The 21,701-nt window shown below is 49.2% G+C and overlaps 1 protein-coding gene across 5 annotated transcripts in view; it reads left to right on the top strand.

Annotated features, from left to right (window-relative positions):
- Positions 1-21,701, top strand: part of ATRIP (ATR interacting protein) — a 1,393,117-nt gene that overhangs the window by 632,920 nt on the left and 738,496 nt on the right. For all 5 annotated transcript variants that reach the window (XM_069643859.1, XM_069643860.1, XM_069643861.1 and 2 more), the window contains one exon: positions 1,244-1,327. In XM_069643859.1, coding sequence (XP_069499960.1) covers positions 1,244-1,327 — 84 coding nt within the window. The remainder of the gene's footprint in view (positions 1-1,243; positions 1,328-21,701) is intronic.

Here is a 21,701-nt window from a genome sequence, read left to right as displayed (position 1 = left end):
ACCCCGGGTGCTATAATTGCTCCTACCTGGTTGCACTTTGTATTTTTAGCCTAAATTGTGATTTTGAATCTAGGTGAACCCTGGCTTCTATAATTGCTCCTACCTGGTTGCACATTGTATTTTTAGCCTAAATTGTGATTTTGAATCTAGGTGAACCCCTAAATTGTGATTTTGAATCTAGGTGAACCCTGGCTTCTATAATTGCTCCTACCTGGTTGCACATTGTATTTTTAGCCTAAATTGTGATTTTGAATCTAGGTGAACCCCTGCATCTTAGCCTATTTCACTCTAATGAATTTTGATTTTAGGTGTACCCTCATAGGCCACATTTGCCATCCTGATTGTACCTTAGAGTCGCTCGCTGGCCACGTTTGCCTTCGTGACTATGCCTCTTACTGTTTGCAGGCCACATTGACATTTTTGTGTACCTTAGGATGCACTATAGCTCACGCTGAACTAATCTGTTCCTGTCTACCACTAGCCAAGGCCACCCAGCCCAATTTGACTGTGCCCACCACTACCCCAGCCCTCCCAGCATACAATCATGCCCATGGCCCCTTGCAAGCTCGCCGCTGCCACTACTACGTTGCTCACTCTCCTTGCAACACTTGCTGCTCTCCAACTCTACACCACACCCCGCCCCCTCACACCACAAAGCCCCTTCACCAATCCCACGCTACCCACTGCCCCGGATATCTCACAAACACACTCACCTCTCACCGCACCCTGCATCACAATAATGCATAAACTGGATATACTTAAAGCTCGCACACTGACTGTAGAACTCAGCACACAACCTCCTCCCATAGAACACAGAAACTATAGATTGAATTCCCGCACCATTTCCATCCACATTCCTCGCACTGAACATCCACATACATACAAACAACCACTCACTAACCAAATCATACCCCACATTGTCACCACACATAACATATCAGACACATCCACCACCCACACCTCTGCAAACAAACTGCACACACCTCACATCAAATGTGGTTGCACATTGCACAAGCACTGTACCTTTGAAAACATTGACTGTTCACCTGTTATTGAGCTTTCTCCCTCCGCTGCTTAAGTGAAAAGGTATTTTTCTGTTATATGAATGGTCTTTTTCTTTTTTGTCTGTGTATATTAGACTTCTATTTAAAATGTTAAGTATACATTTAGAACTGCTATTATATCAAATGTGCTCAGTTATTTGATTCATTTTGACTTACTGACAGGCATTTCTCTTTTGCAGAAGGTAAAGTGCAGTTTCCTGAAACGAAGCAAAAGACCCATGAACCCATTTCTTACACTTGTGTGCAAAGACAAAACACTCAAGGTAAAAAAAGAAGTGAACTTTTTTGTAGCATTTGTTTCTTCTTGGTGATGAGTTAGAGGGCTAGACAGACATGATGCACAGTGTCCCTACGTTAGGGTTTAAAGGTGAACAAGGGAGATGATTGAACGAAAATATTATCATAATATGGTAGTTAGTCACTGCCCTGTTTGTGTGTGTATATGTATCCTAAATGCAGCAGAGGGAAGGTAGCCTGTATACCCTGCCAGCCCCATCCCCACATTCAGCTATCCACTGGCACATTTTGGGAAAATGACCAGCATTGAAAGGGTTATGTTAGTATTATGGAATATGTATATGCTTAATGACGAGGATGAATCAGTATTTGTCCACCAGTAAAAATGACTTCCTTTTGTGACCCATTTAGTAGGCATAACATGAAGTATCTTGTATGAAGACTAAAATGTGTTGTGTGCAGGCATAAACCATGAACAGTTTGAAGAGGTTTATATTCACATTTCTGGCAAAAGGTGCACGCTGACTGACTTAAAGTAGTTCACCAGGACCAATGTGGGGTTTGCCCATTGTAAATCCACCTATTTAACTATACACTTGTGATGGCCTCTTCTAGAGGGTCTGTCTAATGGATCACTGAAATTATTGCTTGCAGAAAAGGCCTTTACTATCTCTTTCATTTAGTAGAGAGGATGATTTCAAGTCAGTGATAAAGCAACTTTATACAATTGCTAATCAGGCTCCTGAGTTGCTTCCAGTGTTGTTACATCTCAGACCTTTCATTTACAAGGGCAATACCCAACAAGGTTACCCTTTGTTACTGGTTCTGTATTGTATTGTATGGTGATGGAGTCACTTAACGGTAGGGTCCGATCGAATCATGGTGATGCAGGTTTCAAAATAAACCAGTAGATATCTGCTGTACAGTAGATAGCAATGTACAATAAGACTCCTCACTTCAGTGAGAAGACGGCCCCTTTAAATATGTTGGAATACAAATAGCAAATCATCAATATGCCTATAGAAAAAGGCATAGGTTCGAGTTGGGCAATTGCTATTAGGCCCACACATAAGTGTACTTGCAAAATATAATTTCCATATGTAATTTAGAGCTATTCTTCTCAGATTGGCTGAAAATGTTTTGATTTTTGATTCTCTCGGTTATAGGTGATGGTGTGGTGTAGCTAAAGGTCACTCTAAAAGAAATCTGTGTGCTATACTGCGATGTCTGACAATGATGTTCCATAGGCTATCTGTGATACAGGCAAGAACGAGGGTGATAAAGTTCAAGGGTTTCCAAAGCACGGTGTTTGTTTTTTTGTGGCAGAAATGGGTGGGGGAATCTACTACTCTAAAATGATTTTGCCCAACCAGATTTTATTCAAAAGAAACATCGATACAACATCATCATATAATGCCATTGTTGACATTTTAAACTAATTTTGCAGTAGGAACAATTTAAGCACAGTTTACCCCCCCCCCCGCTGCCCCATAACAATAAAGTTGTTTCAAGCTCATTCCACAACTTACTTTATAACGTATGCAGCATTAACACTTTAATATTAAACCATCCAAGAGCTTTTTACTCTAGTAGGGCACATTAGATTTGTAAAGTCTTTTTCTGCTATTTTGTGAAGTGGTGACCATGTAGAGTAAAAGTCTACACTGGTATTATGTAGGTTTCCTGCTGGTTTCTCCATTGTTAGGAGCTCTTACACTCTAACCAACCACATCATTTTCATAGGCGGCTCCAGATTTTTCCATAATCTGGGGAGGCACCATCTCGCAGTCAATAATGGCTTAGCCGAAAGTACCCTGTGGCTTTGTAGATTCTCCTGAATTGTGTTCCCACTGCAGTCCAAATAGAATTTCCACAGGATCATCGTTAATCTTGTGCCCTGCTATATCAGCTATATTTAACCTAAGTTTGAGCCAGAATCCCCAGAGCACTGGACGACAGCTTTTCCAAAGCTTCCATCGTTACCCAGGAAAGACTTGTGAACGTGTTCATAGTAGACCACTTGGCTGCCTCACAAATATTTTTCATCGGGACACCCCTTTGCAGAGCTGCAGAGGTAGCCATGCCCTTGGTGGAATGGGCCCTTAAACTTTCTGGAGGATCCTTGCCTGTCCGCCTGTAGCATTCTGAAATTGCCAGATTGATCCATCTGGATAAGGTCCGTTTAGTCACAGCCTGACCCAGTTTGTGACCTGTATAGCCTATAAAAAGCTGATCATTAATATCAAGTTTAGATAATCTAGATATGTAGAAGCTTGGAGCTCTACGTGGATCCAATATGTGTAATCTCCTCCTCCTCTTTGCCAGGGTGAGGCGGAGGATAGAAAGTGGGCAATACTATTTTTTGTCCTACATGAAAATCTGAAATGATTGTAGGTAAAACTGAAGGCTTAACCCTCAGGACCACCTTATCCTTGTGGAAAATGGTAAAGTGTGGCTTGGATGATGTGTCTGCAATTCACTCTCTATGGCCTGAAATTAATGCCACAAGAGGATAGTTTTTAGCAATCCTAACAAACATGAATGTAGGGGTACAAAAGTTGCACATATGTATGCCGTGCGAGAGGAAACCTGGCCTGAAAGCATCTGGGTGCTGCTAAGGAAAAAAGCCTAACAGAGGAACATTTTAAAAGCTTTACGAAAACATAAATGGTCAGGTAAATCACGTAAACTCAGTGGGAGAGAATTCCACAAAGTGGGAGCCAAGACAGAGAAAGAGCGTCCTCTGAGCATAGCCCTATGAAAAAGTGGAACCACCAAAAGGTTTTTACCTGTGGAGCAAACCCTTTGCGGTGGTACATAGTTGGTGAGTTTAGAGCGAAGAAAGACAGGACCTATACACTGGACTGAACGGTGCACAATACACAGGAACTTGAATGTAATCCTGCTTCTAACCGGGAGCCAGTGAAGCTTAGCTAGCAACGGGCTAGAATGGAAGAGTTTGGGGCCCCCCATAGTCAGACGCGCAGCAGCATTTTGAAGAGTCTGGAGTCTCTTGATCAAAAGAAATCAGGCTGGTCAAGTAGATGTCATTACAGTAATCCAGAGAGCCCATGACAGAGGCTCTGCAGTAATCCTGAGAGAGATGGGCAGGTGGCAAGACCTTCCTCAGTATTTTCAGCCACAAAAAAACTGGCATTACAAACTGAGGAAATGTGAGCCTCCCTTGAGCAAGAGGAAAGACGTTTTATCGCTAGGCTTTTCATGCAGCAACTAGGGGCAGGACAAGGTCAGAACGAGTCAGGCCAGAAATCAGAATTCCAGTAGGACAAAGGGTCACTGGAGCCCACTACAAGGACCTCTGTTTTTTCCCCATTCAGCTTCAGCCAGTTGTCCGCCATCCATACCCCAATCAATACCCCAACAGGATCCACCAGGGGGCGCAGCCGCTCGGGTGCCTGACCCGTCATCTCCTCTTCTCGGGCTGTAACAACCCTTGTGTTTTCAATATATTCTACAATTTTTTCCGAAATCCGTCTACCTCCCCCACCAAGAACCCTTGGAGCATCATCGGTCAAAATTTCAGCACGATCTGGACCCTCCAAACACTTCTTCTCTTCACGGCCTCTACAGCAGGCCCCTTCCCGCCCTAACGCGAGTGGGAGCTCCGAGGGCGATAGTGGCTGCGTAGCACAGGGCTCCCAGAGACTTACCGGTGGCTCCTGCCTGGTGCTGCATTCACAGCTCTGTCCAGCTCTGGCACCGTACTGGCAGCTGTTCCATCAGCTACATTTGTACTGATCCAGCCTTTACGCCACCAGCGGGGCGTCTTCTTCTGCTGCTCCTCCGTGGGTGCCTTGCCGTGGGCATCCATCGACTCCACCAGGGTCCCTGCACCATATCACCTCGCCTGGCGAGCGCCAACTCCTGCAACCCGCCGTTGAACCACTCACTGGGTAAGTCTCTGTGCGTATCTGGCCCGGCTACGCACCATCCGCAGCCCGCTGCCGAACCAATCACCGTACTGGCAGCCGTTCCACTGGCCTCAGCTGAACTGATCGAGCATGCACACCACCGACGGGGCCTTTTGCTGCACCTCCGTGGACGCTTCGCCGTGGACACCCATCGTCTCCTCCAGGGTCCCTGCTCCAGATCTCCTCTTGGCAGGCGCCAACTCCTGCAACCCGCCGTTGAGCCACTCACTGGGCGAGTCTCTGTGCGTCCTTCTGCAGCCCTCCGGCCTCGGCTTGCTCCTATAGCCGACTCCTTTCAGGCTGCAGACTCCTCCTGGGTCTCTGCACCTGCTTTGCTCTACAGATGTCTTTACAGCCACGGACCCCTCCGTGCGTCTCTGGCCTCGGCTTGCTCCTACAACTGTCTCCTTTCCACTTGCAGACCCCTCCTGGGTCTCTGCCTCGGAACTCTTCGCCTGGTGGCTACGATCTTTAACAGCCTGCAACCGAGCCACTCACTGGGTGAGTTCATCCATCTCCGGCCTGGCTTGCTCCCACAGCCTTACTTCGGCCTAATAACATCTCTGCACCTTCTGCTGCTCCTCCTCCTGAGAATCCCACTGACCCTCCAGGGTCTCTGATCCGGATCACCCTCCTGCCGGCGGCTGTCTCTGCTGTCCACAGTCGCTACCCTGCCTGCCAACGCACCTGCTGCGCGCACCCTTGCCTCCATTGCATTCACTGCATGGTGAGCCACACTGGACCGTACTGAGCTGACCTACATTGTGAGCGGCACTGAGGCACCTTCACTACTACCTCGCCCGCCGCGCTCACTTGTCTCACCCACTGCAACCATCTCTGTTCCCAGCACAGCCCCTTGGACAGGATCCACTGCCCTGCCCATCGCCACGGCCCCCACAACTTTCTCACCGGTTGCCCCACCATTCCCCGCAGCTGACTTCTCCGAGATCCACCTACAGCTCTGCCTTGGTGACAGTATCTACAGTCGGGCTCACTCCCACTGACACCTCCAGCTAGCCTGCTGCTCACGCCATAACCCCCCTGCGGAAACCTCAGAGAGACACCTTCAGCTCAGCCTTCGGGACAGTGACTTCAGTCGGGCCCACTGCCACGGCCCTCATAACCATCTCGCCCGCTGCTCACACCTTTACCACCAGCAGCGACCACCTCCGTGAGCCACCTGCAGCACAACCCTGGGGAAAGTGACTTTGTCGGACCCACCGCCACGGACACCATCCTTCTAGCCCGCTGCCCCCACAGCTCTGAGGACAGGGTCTTCAGACGGACCCACTACCACGGCCTCCTCAACTATCTGACGCCCACTCCCTGTAGAGTTTGGCGGCTCCACCTCAACTCCGGGCCATTAGAGGCACTGTGCCCCTGCTGATCCCTCCACCACCAGCTGACTGTGCCTAACTTCACCCCCCTCTCCATTCTTCACCTGAGCAGCTCTCTGGCGCTCTGCCGCAAAGGTCTGTAACATCATCAAGAACATGCCACTTTGCCCCCCTCACCACAGACCTACAGCGACTATCGCCCTGCCTGATTCCCTGACTGCAGTTGATCCCCCAAGGATCCTTACCCCCTCTCCTACCCGCCCTCAATCACTCTGCTTCTGCAATTTCGCTCCTCTCCCCCACTCCCTCTATGTTGTCTCCCCTTCCCTCCTCTCTAAAACCTCATCCCCCCCCTGTCCCTCCACCGCACCGACAACAATTCCTGCCAGCCACTCCAACTGCGGGCACACCACAGTGTGGCCACCTAAACTTACTCTCTCTTACCCCTTCCTGTCATGCCCTTTAACAACCTTATCCTCCTCCGACTTCCCTCCATCCCCCTCCTCTTCCTCTTCCTTCACCTTCCCTTCACCCTCATGCCTTCCCCCCTTTCCCACCTCCCCCCCTGCCCACCTCACCCACCTCGCATAATCCCTTCTCGACCTAATCTTATACACCTCCCCACTACCAATCCCTCCAGTATCTTTAACATCGGCCTCTGGAATGCTCGATCCATCTGCAACAAAGCCACTGCAGCCCTTGACCTATTCTTGCGGCTCAACCTTCACTTCCTCTGAATCACAGAAACATGGATTCCTCCCTTCAATTCCACTGTTCCAGCTTCTCTCTCCACCTCCTCTTCCTCCTTCTTTCATGTCCCACGCCCCTCCGGTCACGGAGGCGGAGTCGGTCTCCTCTTTCACCCTAAATATCTCTCCTCTTCACCTCCCTCTTCCCTCCCTACCTTCTCCTTCTTCGAATTTCTCTTCAAATCCTTCAATTACCCTCATGCAATATCCTTCTTATTCATTTACAGACCTCCTGGCCCCCTCTCCTCCTTCTATGAAGACCTAGACCATCTTCTCTCTCTCATTTCTTCCTCCCCTACTCCTCTTTCTGTCCTCTGCGACTTTAACCTCCCTCTCTCCACCTCATCTCAGTCTCGCCCTCTCCACTCTTTACTTGACTCTTACCTCCTCTCCCCCCTACCTACCCCCAACCCACTCCTCTGGCTCCACTCTCGATCCCATCTTTCTCTCATCTCACTCTGCCTCCCCGTCTCGTCTTTACCCAACTATCTCTCCGACCACGCCTTACTCTCCTTCTCCCTTACTCCTCTCCCCTCCTCACTGTCACCCCCCTCTCCCTCAGTTCCGCCCTTCTCTCGTCGCGATCTCCGCAACTTCAACCCTTCTCTCTTCCTTGACTCCTGCTCTTCCTCCCTTCCCCCTCTCTCCGACTTCTCATCCCTCTCACTTGACGACGCATCTCCTCTCTCTCCTCCTCCTTATCCTCCAGTCTTGACCTACTCTATCCTCTCAGTCGCTTTTTACCCTCTCGCAAACCTCCTCACCTTTGGCTCTTCTCTCACCTTCTGTCAATGCGTCGCCTCCTCTGTCGCCTTGAATGACGCTGGCTCAAATCCCCCTCTCTGGCAAACCAATCCTCTTACTTTTCATATCACTCTCTCTGACTCCTGCCTCACATCTGCCAAGCGCTCCTACTACTCCAACCTCCTCCACTCACAAACTTCTCACCCCTGTCGTATCTTCCAAACCCTCTCTTGCCTTTTATCCCCTCCCACTCCTGACCCTTCCTCGAACTCTCTCCTCTCTCCCTCAGACTTGGCCAACTTTTTCTCATCCAAAATTCTCTCTCTCCGCCAAAACATCCTCTCCTCCCCTGCTTCCCCCTCCTCCTCTTCTCCCTCCCCCTCCTCCTCTTCTCCCTCCCCCTCCTCCTCTGCTAGCATGTCAACCATCTCTCCCATCACCCCCGAATGTGTATCTCTCATACTGGCCAAAACTCACCCCACCGCTGCCCCCTCTGATCCTATCCCCACCCCCATCATCCCCAGTCTACCCTCTCCTCATCCCCTACCTCACCACTTTCTTTAAGACCTGTTTCTCCTCTGCTACCATTACCTCAGCTTTCATACACGCCACCATCATCCCTATCCTGAAGAAACCTTCCGCTAACCCTCTTCTTACCTCCAACTACAGACCAATCTCGCTTCTCCCCTTCCTCTCAAAGCTTCTCGAACGCTTAGCTTACTCTCAACTCTCTGCTTTCGTCTCCTCTCAATCCCTCCTCCCCTCCTCTCAATCTGGCTTTCGCCCCCTCTACACTCCACTGAAACTGCTCTTACATATGTACTCAACTCTCTCCTCACCGCCCGACACGCCAACCATTCCTCTATCCTCATCCATCATGACCTCTCTGCAGCCTTTGACACTGTCGATCACCCCTTACTTCTTAGCACTCTGTCCTCACTTGGCTTCAAAGGCTCTGTCCTCTCCTGGCTCTCCTCTTATCTCTCCAACCAGTCTTTTGCTGTCTCCTGGGGTGGCAGTACCTCCTCCAATTTCCCCCTGCGTTACGGCGTTCCCCAGGACTCTGTACTCGGACCTTTCCTCTTCTCTCGTTATACCACCCTTCTTGCCCCCGTCATCTCATCTTTCGCCATCTCCCACCACTTCTACGCGGATGATACCCAACTTCACCTCCTTCACCTGTCACGACCCTCGCCCAAAACCCCCTCTGGCAAACCCATTGGCCAGGTGGAGTCAGGACTCGGGCCTCTAGAGCCTGGCATCCTCTTCAAAAGCCCTAATGGGGCCAGTCCTGGTGCCTATGGCGCCAGGCTCATACACCATGAAAAACAATGTGCTTGGGAACTACTTTATTGTATTGTCAGCCAACATGGAGGCATCCACATAGCTTGGTTACTAAGAACCAAGCTATGCGGTCGAGTGTTTTGAGTGTGGTAGCCTAGGGACTACTTTACCTGGACTCTTTTGCTGGGGCTATTTAAACCACACCCGAGCAAGACAACACGCTTCGCGTTACTTTGCAGCTTGCAACGTGACACTCACTGTGTCCAGCTATTCCCTCGAACCTCGGAGAAGCAGAACCTGCAAGGAGACAAAAGGAACATCATTAGCAGCAGCATCTTACCTGCAGTCTTCATCTTTAAACACTCGCAGCTACTGAGAACAGCTTCCTCGAATCTGCACGCCTCCCGGACAGAACGACCTGAAAGAGGAAGATAGAGGCAACATTAAAGAAAGCAGTAGAGACATTTACAAATTACGAACTGCTTAAAAGGCTTACCTGGCTGGACCCTCTCGGCTGGCACCACTCCGGACATTCCACTCGCGCTGAAGATCACCGCGACCTACAAGGAAGGAAAACACAGGTTAGCAAAGGCAAGACTTTGCAGCACTGCGCATAGCGCTTACTTACCGCATCATAGCACTCTTAATGTGCCATCATTTACCAGCGGGGCTCAACCAAGCCAGTTCGGCCCGCTGAAGCTCTGCATACCTAAGGGAGAAAAAAGAGACATTTTAAACAAAGAAAGGCATGCAGGATAGCAACAAAACTAAAGAACAGCAATAAGACCTACCTGAACCATAGCAAACAGGCCGGCGTCAGTGAAGTAACTGGACCGCACTCGCCCATGAAAGACAACGCGCCCCTGCAAAGAAGGCAGGACGGAGAGCACGCCTAATTCTACCACCAGGTGAGGAGAGGGCGCCAGAGGGACTGAAATCATACGGGGGTGGAGGGAGGATACTTACCCCAGTCGGTCAGTCTTGAACACAGTCCTCCTGTATTTTCAGGCAGAACCTTCCCCGCAGACCACATCAGGGCAAAGCTGAGAAGCATACCAGCGAGTAACCCGGCTGAATGTCGTCCCTGTGGATACCAGGTGAGCGTAACAGAACGCAAAGCCTACCATAACAAATCCACCTGGGCGCCATGGAGACATCAGAAATTGACCAATTGGCCCAATTACTAGGAGAGCTTCGTGCTGAGGTTCATTCTGCCCGACAAGAGACTAATGTCCTCCGGAGAGACCTAATAGTGACCAAAGAACGCACTGAAGAGATTAGCAGGCAATAGTTGCAATTACAGGCAGGACAGACGCCTCTACCTGGAAGCAATCCAACTATGCAAAACCCTGCCATAACACCCACTCCGGTACAGATCACGTTACCTGGAACAGTGCCCCTGGCGCACCAGAAAGCTTCTCAGGCGACCCACGGAAGTATGCGGCATTCATCAATCAGTGCCGCCTTCATTTTCATTGTAGGCCTGGAGCATTTCCAAACGACCAAGCTCGGGTAGCTTTTGTCTTATCAAACCTGAGTGGTAGTGCAGCAGATTGGTCGGTGCCGTTGGTAACCCATGACGATCCTCTATTAAATGACTTTTGGGGGTTCCAGAGAGAAATGGAAAAACGTTTTGCTCGCCATACCCAGGAACAAGCAGTAGACCATGAACTCTTGTCCCTCCGACAGGGGAATCAGGACTTGTTAACATACATTGCTACCTTCAACAGACTTGTTTTCTGGCCACCTAGCTTCGGCAACCAAAGAACCACGTTATACCATCGAGGCTTTCGAGGCGAATTAAAGGACGTTTTAGCCCAGGTGGTTGATCCACCCAGAGACTGTGCAGAATTCATAAATCTGGTCGTGCAGCTAGACCACCGGTTGCTGGACCGAAAGACGGACCCTCAGACCGTGTATGTTCGACCAAGGGAAAACACACCCCGTGTACCTGAAAATGCAGTAGAACCCATGCAGATTGGAGGGATACGGCCTCCATTAACAAAACAAGAGCAGGACAAAAGACGACAACAGCTTTGTTTGTATTGTGGGAAACCAGGACATTTCCTGAAGGACTGTCCAGTAAAACCCCCAAAAAGAACAGCCGGAGCCACAGAGAAGGATGAAGCTAAGGAATCAGGAAACGACCAAGCTCAACAAATATAGAGGTCAGTTTGTCGAGTGAGAAGAAAGAGTTGCTGACCTCGCACTTTGCAATACCAGTGATCTTAGTTAACCACCAACAGTCATCAAGAATGCATGCCGTTGAAGCATACATCGTTAGCGGAGCAGTTGGAAATTATATTGATCAAGAACTGGCAGCAGAGATGGGGCTTCCTTTGTGTTCTAAGCCAACTATGAACAAGGTAACCACTGTGGATGGGACAGAAATCGCTTCCGGACCAGTAACCCAGTGCACAACCAGGGTAGCCTTGCTGTGCCAGGACGGACATCGGGAGTCTATTTCATTCGATCTCATCAAGGCACCTCAGTTCAGGCTAATACTAGGGATGCCATCGTCGGTTGCTCACAACCCTTTGATAGACTGGCGGGCACGAAAATTAACCTTCCCCGGTGACTGCTCCCCTGCCTGCTATTACCATGAGGAGAAACCCGACGTCTGTATCCCCATGACTCCCGAAGCGACAGCATCAACCCTGGGAGCAACTAATACCTTGCCAAGTGAATATCATGATTTCCAGGATGTTTTCCGAAAGGACCAAGCCAATACATTGCTGCCGCACAGGCCCTATGACTGTCAGATCGACCTTGTTCCTGGTGCACAAATCTCCTTGCGGCAGGATCTACGCTCTCACAGAACCAGAAAACCTTCATTTGAAATCCTATTTAGACCAGTACCTTGCAAACGGATTTATCTGTCCTTCGAAGTCCCCCGCAGCTAGTCCTTTGTTCTTCGTACCGAAAAAGGAAGGAGACTTGAGTACCTGTTTTGACTACCGCGCATTGAACCAGATCACCGTGAAGAACCGCTACCCCTTGCCACTTATCCCTGAGATGCTAGACCAAGTTAAAGATGCTCAGATTTATACCAAATTGGACCTTCGAGGAGTGTCCCACCTGGTTCGAGTCAGAAAAGGAGATGAATGGAAAACCGCCTTCCGTACTAAGTACGGCTTGTTTGAATATCAAGTCATGCCCTTCGGGTTATGCAACGCTCCTGCGGCATTCCAATATTTCATGAATGACGTCTTAAGGGAGTTAATTGATGTGTGCGCCTTAGTGTACATAGACAGCATCTTAGTATACTCAGCCTTGGAACAAGATCATGTCAGGCACGTTCGTTCAGTCCTCACCAAGCCCCGTCAACATCGCTTGTTTGCGAAGCTTGAAAAATGCTTTTTTTCAAGTCACCGAAGTAGAATTTCTTGGTTTTATCCTTACTCCAGGAGGCATCAGAATGGACGTGCACAAGGTAGATGCCATTCTGAAATGGCCTTCACCGACGTCTCTGAAAGGGGTACAAATCATGCTGGGCTTTGCGAACTTCTACCGCCGGTTCATCCCAGACTTCTCTCAGGTTGTGCACCCAATCACAGTACTATTACGAAAAAAATGAAAAGTTTGCCTGGACCGAAGAAGCCTTTCAGGAACTTAAACAAAGGTTTACCTCCGCTCCAATCCTGCGACATCCTCATCCAGACCTCCCTTATGTCGTTGAAACTGATGCGTCCAGTCTCGCAATGGGGGCTGTCCTTTCACAGAGTGACCCAGCCTTTGCATCATAGGTCTGATCTATTCTCTGCATAGACCTTTGTTAGGTTCACTGTTGTATAGTCATATCTATTAAACTGCTTATAATACAATTTCTTATTTTGTATGCAGCCTGATGGTTTACTAATCCATTGTACCCTCAATTACAGTCCCTAGATCACTTTACCGATTTGCTTTGTATCATTCTATTGGTATACTGTTAATTAAGCTGTAAGCCCGAGCTGGGTGGGTGGGCGATCATTACCTTCAGTTAATACCCCGGGCCCATAGTTACAGGCCCGAGGGAAGCAAGAGCCTTAGCGCAGGCCTTGGGGCATTACCTGAAGTATTAATGCCTCCCCACAACCCCAGCAAGGGGCTCATTGCTAGTAGTACTTGGCCGGTTGGACTGGGGTACTAATAGATTCTTTTGGGAAGTTGTGAAAAATAAAAAAGATGACCGCCTTGGAACAGGGAGAAAAGACTACATGTAGCCGCTTCTACCTTTCCATGGCGGCCATTCACACAGCTACGGGAATGCGCCGGCAACACTGTTGTTACTGGCGCTAGCCCGGGACCAGGCAGCACAAGGTAAGTGGGGCAGGGGTTGGAAGGGGGAAATGTGTGTTAAAAGGGGGGTGGGGGAAGAGCATGCAGGGTACATGGGAGCACTTGCCTCAGCACCCGGCAGGGGACGATGGCAGCCTCAAACACTGAGGAGGCTTGGAGCTGCGGGATTACTGTATGGTAATGCCCCCGCTCCAATCCTCCTGATTGGTTGGGAAGACTAGAGCTCGCCCCTGCTATGTACTAATGCTATATATAATTCAGTAGATAGTCAAGGTCCGGCCTTTATAGCCACCCTTGTATCTACTTCTTTAATCGTTATCTGTGGCACAATTAAGGAAAAACCCTTGGCCAGAGATACTGAAAACTTGAGATTGCAGTCTTACTGGAAGATCTATCATACCACCCCAGCCCCAAAACCCCTTTCTGTCATTGCCTACACACTGCTCTTCACCATCCTGCAGCCATTACACCTCTTCGTCCCCTGTTTTGGGCCAAGGTGCTGCACATGTTTGAGGAATCCACCCTCTATCTTTTCTGCTCTGCATTTCATCATGAAGAATCCACTGCAGGGTTGCAGCATCACTCCGATATTGAATGCCTGGTGCCACGTCAAAACGTGGTGAGTTTGTGTCTGTTGGTAGCGGTGGGGGGGTGTCCTGGGGGCTTCACTTTAGTCTGTGTGAGAAGAGTTTTTGGGCTTGAGGTAGACAGCAAAGTAGACCTCAGGTGGTTGGTGGGGTGTATTGAGCAGGAATTCTGGCCCCCGCCCCAACCAATGTCTGATGTACGCCTAACAAACTCCTTCTTACCCTACCCAAGACAGACCTTGTCCTTACGGGTGCAATTCCCAGCAGGCCGCTAAGCACAGCACCTAAACATGATAGTGAGCTTTAAGGCATCTACCAGTCTGCCAACCAGTATGCAAAGTGGGTGACTGCAGCCTCAAATTTCAAGCAGCCTTTTCTCTGAACCAAAGATTCTTGCCTCCCATAACCCTTTGCTTTAGCTTATGCAAATTAACTGGAGTTTACAGACTGCCCCTTCCCCCTCATTTGCCAACTCGCATATGCTTGTTTTGTTGCACATTGGATACAATACATCAATGAGGGAGGGAGACAGAAAGAAATATTGGGCGAGCATGCAAAAGATTCAGAAGGGGAGAGATTGAGAGAGGCAGAGTGAATTAGTGAAACGGGACTTTTATATAAGAGGCCAGTGGTGGGAGTTGCGGGATGCAGGTTGTTTTGCTTTGTATTACCTACTCCCCCATTAACCTGATTAACCATCTTCCCTCTAAGATCTACTACCACCTTACACTACACACACAAACCCCACACAGACAGCCACCACAGGTTTAGCCGTTAACACACCAACACTGACCGAGCAAAGACTAGGTCTCCCCTTTAGCTATGTCACATGTCTCAGGATTCCAACTTCCTGCGTCTCCCACACCAGCAGCTAACTACACCCAAAGCCTTGTAGTGTTAGATCTTGGCCCATTCCCTATGAATAAAATGTCCTTCCAAGTTTCTTTGCCAAACCCATAGAAAGCAGATTGGCACTCAGAAACTGGGCCTGTCTGTGCTGCACCCATCAATGCCACAGGTTTGCATCTGCCTTTCGCACTGTCCCACTAATGAACCCTGCCCCCTTTTGTTCTTATACATGACTGCTTACATTACATGAAGACTCCCTGGCAAGTCCCTAATTAAATGTTCCAATCCTTCCGTTTGTGTCCTTTTTCTAAAGCCCAGTCGACTGAATAATTCATGATATGGCTAGATTTGTCACTTTTAGTTTTCAACACTAACATTCAGTCTATATTAATTCTCTCATTCTTGAAATTGTACAAAGTCCATTATCACCCCTTCTAGATAGCCTTCTGGGTTTGAATATGAGCGTACCATCGATGGTGATTATGGTATGCTTGCTTGCCCCAATGTTCCTTTGACCATGAGGCATTTTCCTTCCCAGTTTCTATTAATATTAAGCACGTTAAGTCAAACATTCTTGTGCTGGAAGCTAGCTATGTTTGCTCTTTTTTCTTTGTTTGAAGAAATGTTGCCCTGTACTTGCTATGCAAACAACTCGTATTCATCTTTTGGGATTCTTTCTTGTAAGCATATCACTGCTGCTTATTCAGTTTTTAATTACTTCAGTATCTTGCAACTTTTATTTGAGCAACAAAGTCCTTAAACGCCAGTGGTCAGAACCTAAACATGACAAAGCAACGTGAGGTTATATCTCTTGCACCTTCAGCCAAGCACTATTCCAGGTTGAAACATGTTTGTCCTGATGTGCCCTGCGGTGTGCCATCATTTTCATATACATGATCTAGGTGCCAGATTGTCTCAACAGCTCTTTCTTCTTCGTCAAATATCAGTATAGCAGGCAAGTAATATTGGGCAACTGTATACGTCTATGTTTGCACCACACTCTATTATTCAAGTTTAAAAACAGTGGTCCTGTAAACCACAAATCGGAATTTCCAAAGGCCCCTCAAAACCTGCCCCACCCTGCTAATGCTACCAGGCTATGTAGAACTCTAACAATGGATGAAACGTTTAACGTAACCAAAGTGGACCATCCCCCCACCTTTTAGTGTGGCAAATGTGCATGTATATATAGGTATGATAATGAACTTTAGGTTGGTTACAGTTTCTCTGTTGCATTGAGCCTTTTAGTGGTCTGCCAGAATCCCATGTCAGAACCTACTGCTCTTGCTTCCTATCTTTACTATCTTCAGGAGACACTAGCATCTACCATTAGGACTCTGGTCCCTTTTCCATTGAGGAGATTGATGTAATGTCTCCATGTTGGCACCATAATTTAATAAACCTATTTAATGAATGCAATTTATTGTTGTATTTTAATTTTTAAAACTTTTAATTTAAGTTTTAATGAAAGCAGAGTTTGCATACTCAACGTAAGAACTTGTGTGAAGAAATCCTTAGTTCTCAAAGCAACAACATATAAATCAATCGTGTACAATCCACATCATTACTAATACATCAGGAATCACTAAATCTGATTGTTTAACCCAACAATGTCTTCTAATCTGACCCAGAAGCGCAGACATCCTACTTGATAGTTTGTAGAATGAAAAACATTAAAGCGTAGTAATAACTTCACATTTGTATTCAAGACACAATCACAATATTGCCTCTTTCTTTTACTACCAGCAGTTTCATCAAACACCTATGCATAAAAACCCTGCAGTATATAGGGACATATTTGTAATTGACAAGGCGGGTAAATATCGGGAGAACTGAACCGTACACTTATTATTGGTGGTATTTTAGGATGAGCTGGAATATTTCTTTATCAATGCATCCGTGTTATTGCCTTCAAACTCTTCCTTTATATAGCTGATTTGTAATATTAGTCTTCATTTCTCTTGTATTTTTGGCTGGCTAATTTCTGAGAATGGCCCAAATCCAGTATCACCAACTGGAACTGGGGAGGAATTAATATCTGGTAATGAGTTTGCCCATCCCCCTTGATATTTTTAGTGACCCGATAAAGAAGTCTTGCTTTTCCACAAAATTCCCATTTGGTTTTCACCTTCCGCAATGGAGATGGCTGTGTCAAAGGCAAACCTAAAGCACAGTTTCTACTATAATGGGCCTGAGAAAACACTTATCTCATCTTCTGAGGTTTCAGAGCTCATGGGGAGATCGGAAGACTGAAAGCCAGCCATGTCCCATTGTGTCCAGGTCCGGTGTTGCTTTGTGTTAGAACATGACCTATGTGTTGGGAAAGATTTTACTTTGGGCAACTTTCCCTCCATAGGTCTACGGACCCCCAAATGTTTTGCTTTTGTTTTTGTACCTGTCCTGACTTTTTACAGGAAAGTTAAGCATTCAGCTTCACTCCCCTGGTATTTTGCCCATTTTGATATGGGGAAGCTGATAAGTCCTTCAGACTATCACTACTGGGAAACGGTTTCCCTTTTTTGCCTTTTTACCTTTTGGTAACGTTTTAACATTGCACACAGCATTGTACACGGCAGCGCAATAAGGATACTTTAATTTACCCTGGTATTTCACACTTGGGATGTTTTGTTTACTTTTATATGTGCTGTAAGGGTGTAGATAAAGGAGACTGACACAAAGGTGGCATGATGTTTGGCAAAGATTTTTTATTTACTTTGAAAAGAGACAGGCCTAACTGTTCCTATTTCTATGACTGGTTTCCCTGTCTCAACTAAAGACTATAAAGATCTGTCAGAATGTCCATTTAACCGTCCACCGTCCTGTGTCAAAATCCCTAGTTCTGCCCCTCACACTTCTAACTAAAGCTGATAAGTCTAGAGTGTTTGTTGCCCGGAAAATGGCTCCCCTCTCCTGGGTTTGGGATCACAGTTCACTTCAGGAACTTCAGTAGTTCTAACCAGGGGGAATGACTCCTTTGTCCTAGTTGGCGTATTCCAAACACAGCAAAGTTCAAACAAAGTTCACCAATGTGAATGACTCCCTTCCCACGGTTACAAGTGTCTTCAAACAAACAAAAGAAAACAAACCCAACAACTCTTCTCCTCTTGGGCCATTGATGTATCGGGCGGAATGTCTCCTTTCCCCTGATTAAAAGTTTCCTTTAGGGAGGCCACCAGGGGGCGCACAGGCAATGGCTGCCTGATTCCCGAGCTCCCGCCGAAGCCAGGTCGCAACGGGGATTGAGCCCCCCCCCCGATACCCACCAAGGAGAACAAAAGAGCCTGAGCGGGCAGTGAACCCCCGGGGCCCTGCCTTGAGAGAAACAGTGACATTCGGGGACCCCCGAAAAGGCGGAGAACCGGAACCACCGCCTCAGCAGCAAAGACGCCATGGGAGACCTGAGCGGCCACGGGGCCGAAGGAGGAGCTGAGGCCTACCAAACCTGGGGGACTGCGCGGGAGGGACCGGCCCCCCTCGTCGCGACTGGCACTCAGCCCCCAAGTGAGTGGACCACAGAACGGGGACACAGAACCCCCCGCGGAACCAGGCCCACGACCCCCGATCGAGCCGGCGGCCTCCCTACACTTCATTCGCATGGGCGGAGACCTGTGCCCGGATAGGAGGAAGGCGTATTCCCCGGCCCAGGCCCCAGAGAAGAAGAGGTGGCGGCCCAGGGCCGGGAATCCCCCCTCTGCCACCGCACCTACCAGCCCCGAGAGGCTACCAGCATTTCGGCACTGGGCGTGGGGACCCTCGAGTCTGCACCGCTGCATGCCCACGGGAGGGGCGCCCCTCTTCCTTCGCCGGGGCCTGGCTCCCGACCCCACCACCAGAGGAGGAACAGACAGCAGGGGAGTGGGCTCGAACGGGCCCCCACCAATGTAAACAGGACGGGACCTCCCGCAGCGAATGAAGCAACCTCCCCTCCCAGGAGTGCACAGAAGACGCTGAAGGCCCTGGGGCATCTGCACTGGGTGCGAGGCCCCCGCCAGAAGTCGGCGGGGCATGTGCCCACCCGGAAGCGATCCCCCAAGAGCCGCGAAGGACCACCGAAGCGAGAGGGGGGTGGTCCCTGTTTGCCCCCCCTTCCCCCGAGGGTGCCTCCACCAACACAGCAACGGCCGGCCTACAAGGTGATACCGTGGCCCCCACAGAACCGAGGCATACCCTACGGCGAGCCCGGGGGGGTAACCAGATGAACTGGCAAAAGAATCTACAAAAATATCGTTACCAAGAGCAAGGACCCCACGATAACTGGCCATCCCACGACAGAGAAATGGCCCACTTGGAAGCCTCGGCACCCTCAACGGCGGCAATGGAGAGGGGCTTCGCCTCAATCCTACAGGAGATAAGGGACATGCACTCCGACATTGCCCAAAAATTCAAAAAAATTGATCAACGGGTTGACAAAGTCGAGGACAGGCTCCTTCAGATTGAAACCAACCAATAGTCATCAGCAACCCTAGAGGTAGATACAAATATGAGGCTATCTGCCCTTGAGAAGAGGGAGGAGGGGAGGTCGAGACAAATGGATGATTTTGAAAACGGGGAACGGAGGAACGACCTTAGATTTTTCAGGGTCCCCGAGGCAAGGGGGAGACGGAGAGAGAGGTCACTCGAGTGGTGCGAGACATTATTGCCCTCCTCTTTGAGGAAGAGATGACTACTGAACTCACTTTTCATCGGGTGCACAGAGCAGGACGACGGGCAGGGGGACCCCGGTTGATTCTGGTCCGGTTCCATTACTACTCGGAAAAGACACGGGTGCTGGAGGCCGCCAGGAAACCTCAGGTGATTACCTACAACAATTCCCAGGTCTCCATTTTTCATGACCTATCCGCATATACACTGGTCAAACGTAGGATGTGCCGCCCCCTCGCTCATCTGCTGAAAGAGAAGGGGGTACGATACAGATGGAGCTACCCCTTCTCCCTAACCTTCGAATACCTGGGCCAGCGGACGATGTTGATCACTGAGGAGGACATCAAGGGAGCCATCCAGGACTACGTGATGGAACCGACCCCCCCGAAGGGGACCAGCAGGGCTGTTCAGGGCGAAGGAAACGACCCGGGCCTGTCGGGTGGAAGAAGAAAAAAGACCAGCGCGAGGAAATTTAGAAAAATGAACACGCCTTCTCCGGCGAAGGAAGGTGAGCAGAACGACTCTGAGGGATGAGCACCTAGGGGATCCAACCAGCAAAGGTCCGAGAATAAGGAACACAGAGATGATTGGAGCGACTTGACCACTTGCTGGTTGGAACCTGAAGGGGGGGGCTCACAAAAAACGAGTTTAGCAATGAACGCCTGGCCGGGAGGGCAGGCTGGTGGTCCGGCCAAAATGCCAGAAATGGCGGAACTAACTGGCTGGACGCCGGGAGGGGGCACACAAGTTAGTTGGGGTTTGTTTGTTTGGGAGGGAGTTTGGGGAGCAGTTGGGGCAACATTTTAAAAGTGCCCAAACGGTGAGACATTGGGAGCGAGAAGGGAGTAACGATGCGATGCTGTTGACCAATAGAGAGGGAAACAGATTATGGCTGATGGCCGGCCGGCCCAGGGTGTGGGTACCCTGAAAGTGCGGGGGCTGAACGCCCCCACAAAGAGGTCTCTGATTTGTAGGGAATTCAGGAGGGCGAAACTAGACTTGCTTTTCTTGCAAGAGACACACTGGGTGAGGGGGAAAGAACCTAAAATGCGAGGGGGGGGGGATCGAAGAGGTCTTCCACGCTTCCCATAAGGTAAAGAAAAGAGGGGTGGCCATACTGGTAGCAAGGAATGTAGGCTTCAAGAAAGAGGCCATCCTGAAAGACCCAGAGGGCCGATACCTGTTTGTACGGGGCTCCCTACAGGGCTCCTCCTAATCCTGGCAGTAGTGTATGGCCCGAACGAAGGACAAAGTCCAATTCTGGAAAGAAGTAAGGGACAGGCTCAAATTGTTTGTACAAGGCCCGTTGGTGGTGGGGGGGGATTACAGTATGGTTCTAGACCCAACCAAAGATAGAAAGCAGGTAGGCCCCCACAACCTCAGACCCGCAGATGAAGCCATGGCGCAAAACTTTCAGAGGGTCAATGAGGATCTGGGCCTGGTGGATACAATCCCAACCCCCAGAAAAGATGTCCCCTCCTTTACTTACTTTTCGACCATCCACAACTCGCTCTCTAGGATAGATTACATCTTTGTGGACGAGATCCTCCGTCCATATATCGCAGGTTATAGGATAGACCCTGTCCCTTGGTCAGACCACGACATGGTCCAAATTACCTTAGCGGTGGGTTGGTCTGGAGAACGCAGAGGACATTGGAAATGTAATGATGCCCTATTAAGAGACGAGGTTTACGCCCAGGATGTCCTGGAAGCCATAACAGAGTTCTTTGAGCTCAATGATAACGGGGAGGTGGACACGCACACACTTTGGGACGCCTTCAAGGCAACCTTACGAGGAGTCCTCATAAAAATAGGAGCTCGGAAGAAAAGAGAGAGAGAGGCCCAGGAGAAAGCCCTGCGAGAAAAAATAGCCCTTCTCCAACCGGGGGGCTCCCCGGATCAGGCCCTGGAGCGCGACCGGGGGGCCGCACTGGAGGACTACAGGCTCCAGCTAAAAGACCCACTCCTACACAAAACGGAGAGGAGTCTCCAAATG

The sequence above is a fragment of the Ambystoma mexicanum genome, chromosome 2p, assembly GCF_040938575.1.
Source record: "Ambystoma mexicanum isolate Mex_15411 chromosome 2p, UKY_AmexF1_1, whole genome shotgun sequence".
Lineage (NCBI taxonomy): Eukaryota > Metazoa > Chordata > Amphibia > Caudata > Ambystomatidae > Ambystoma > Ambystoma mexicanum.
The sequence above is the reverse complement of the archived record's forward strand: the minus strand, read 5'-3'. Positions and strand labels throughout refer to the sequence as shown.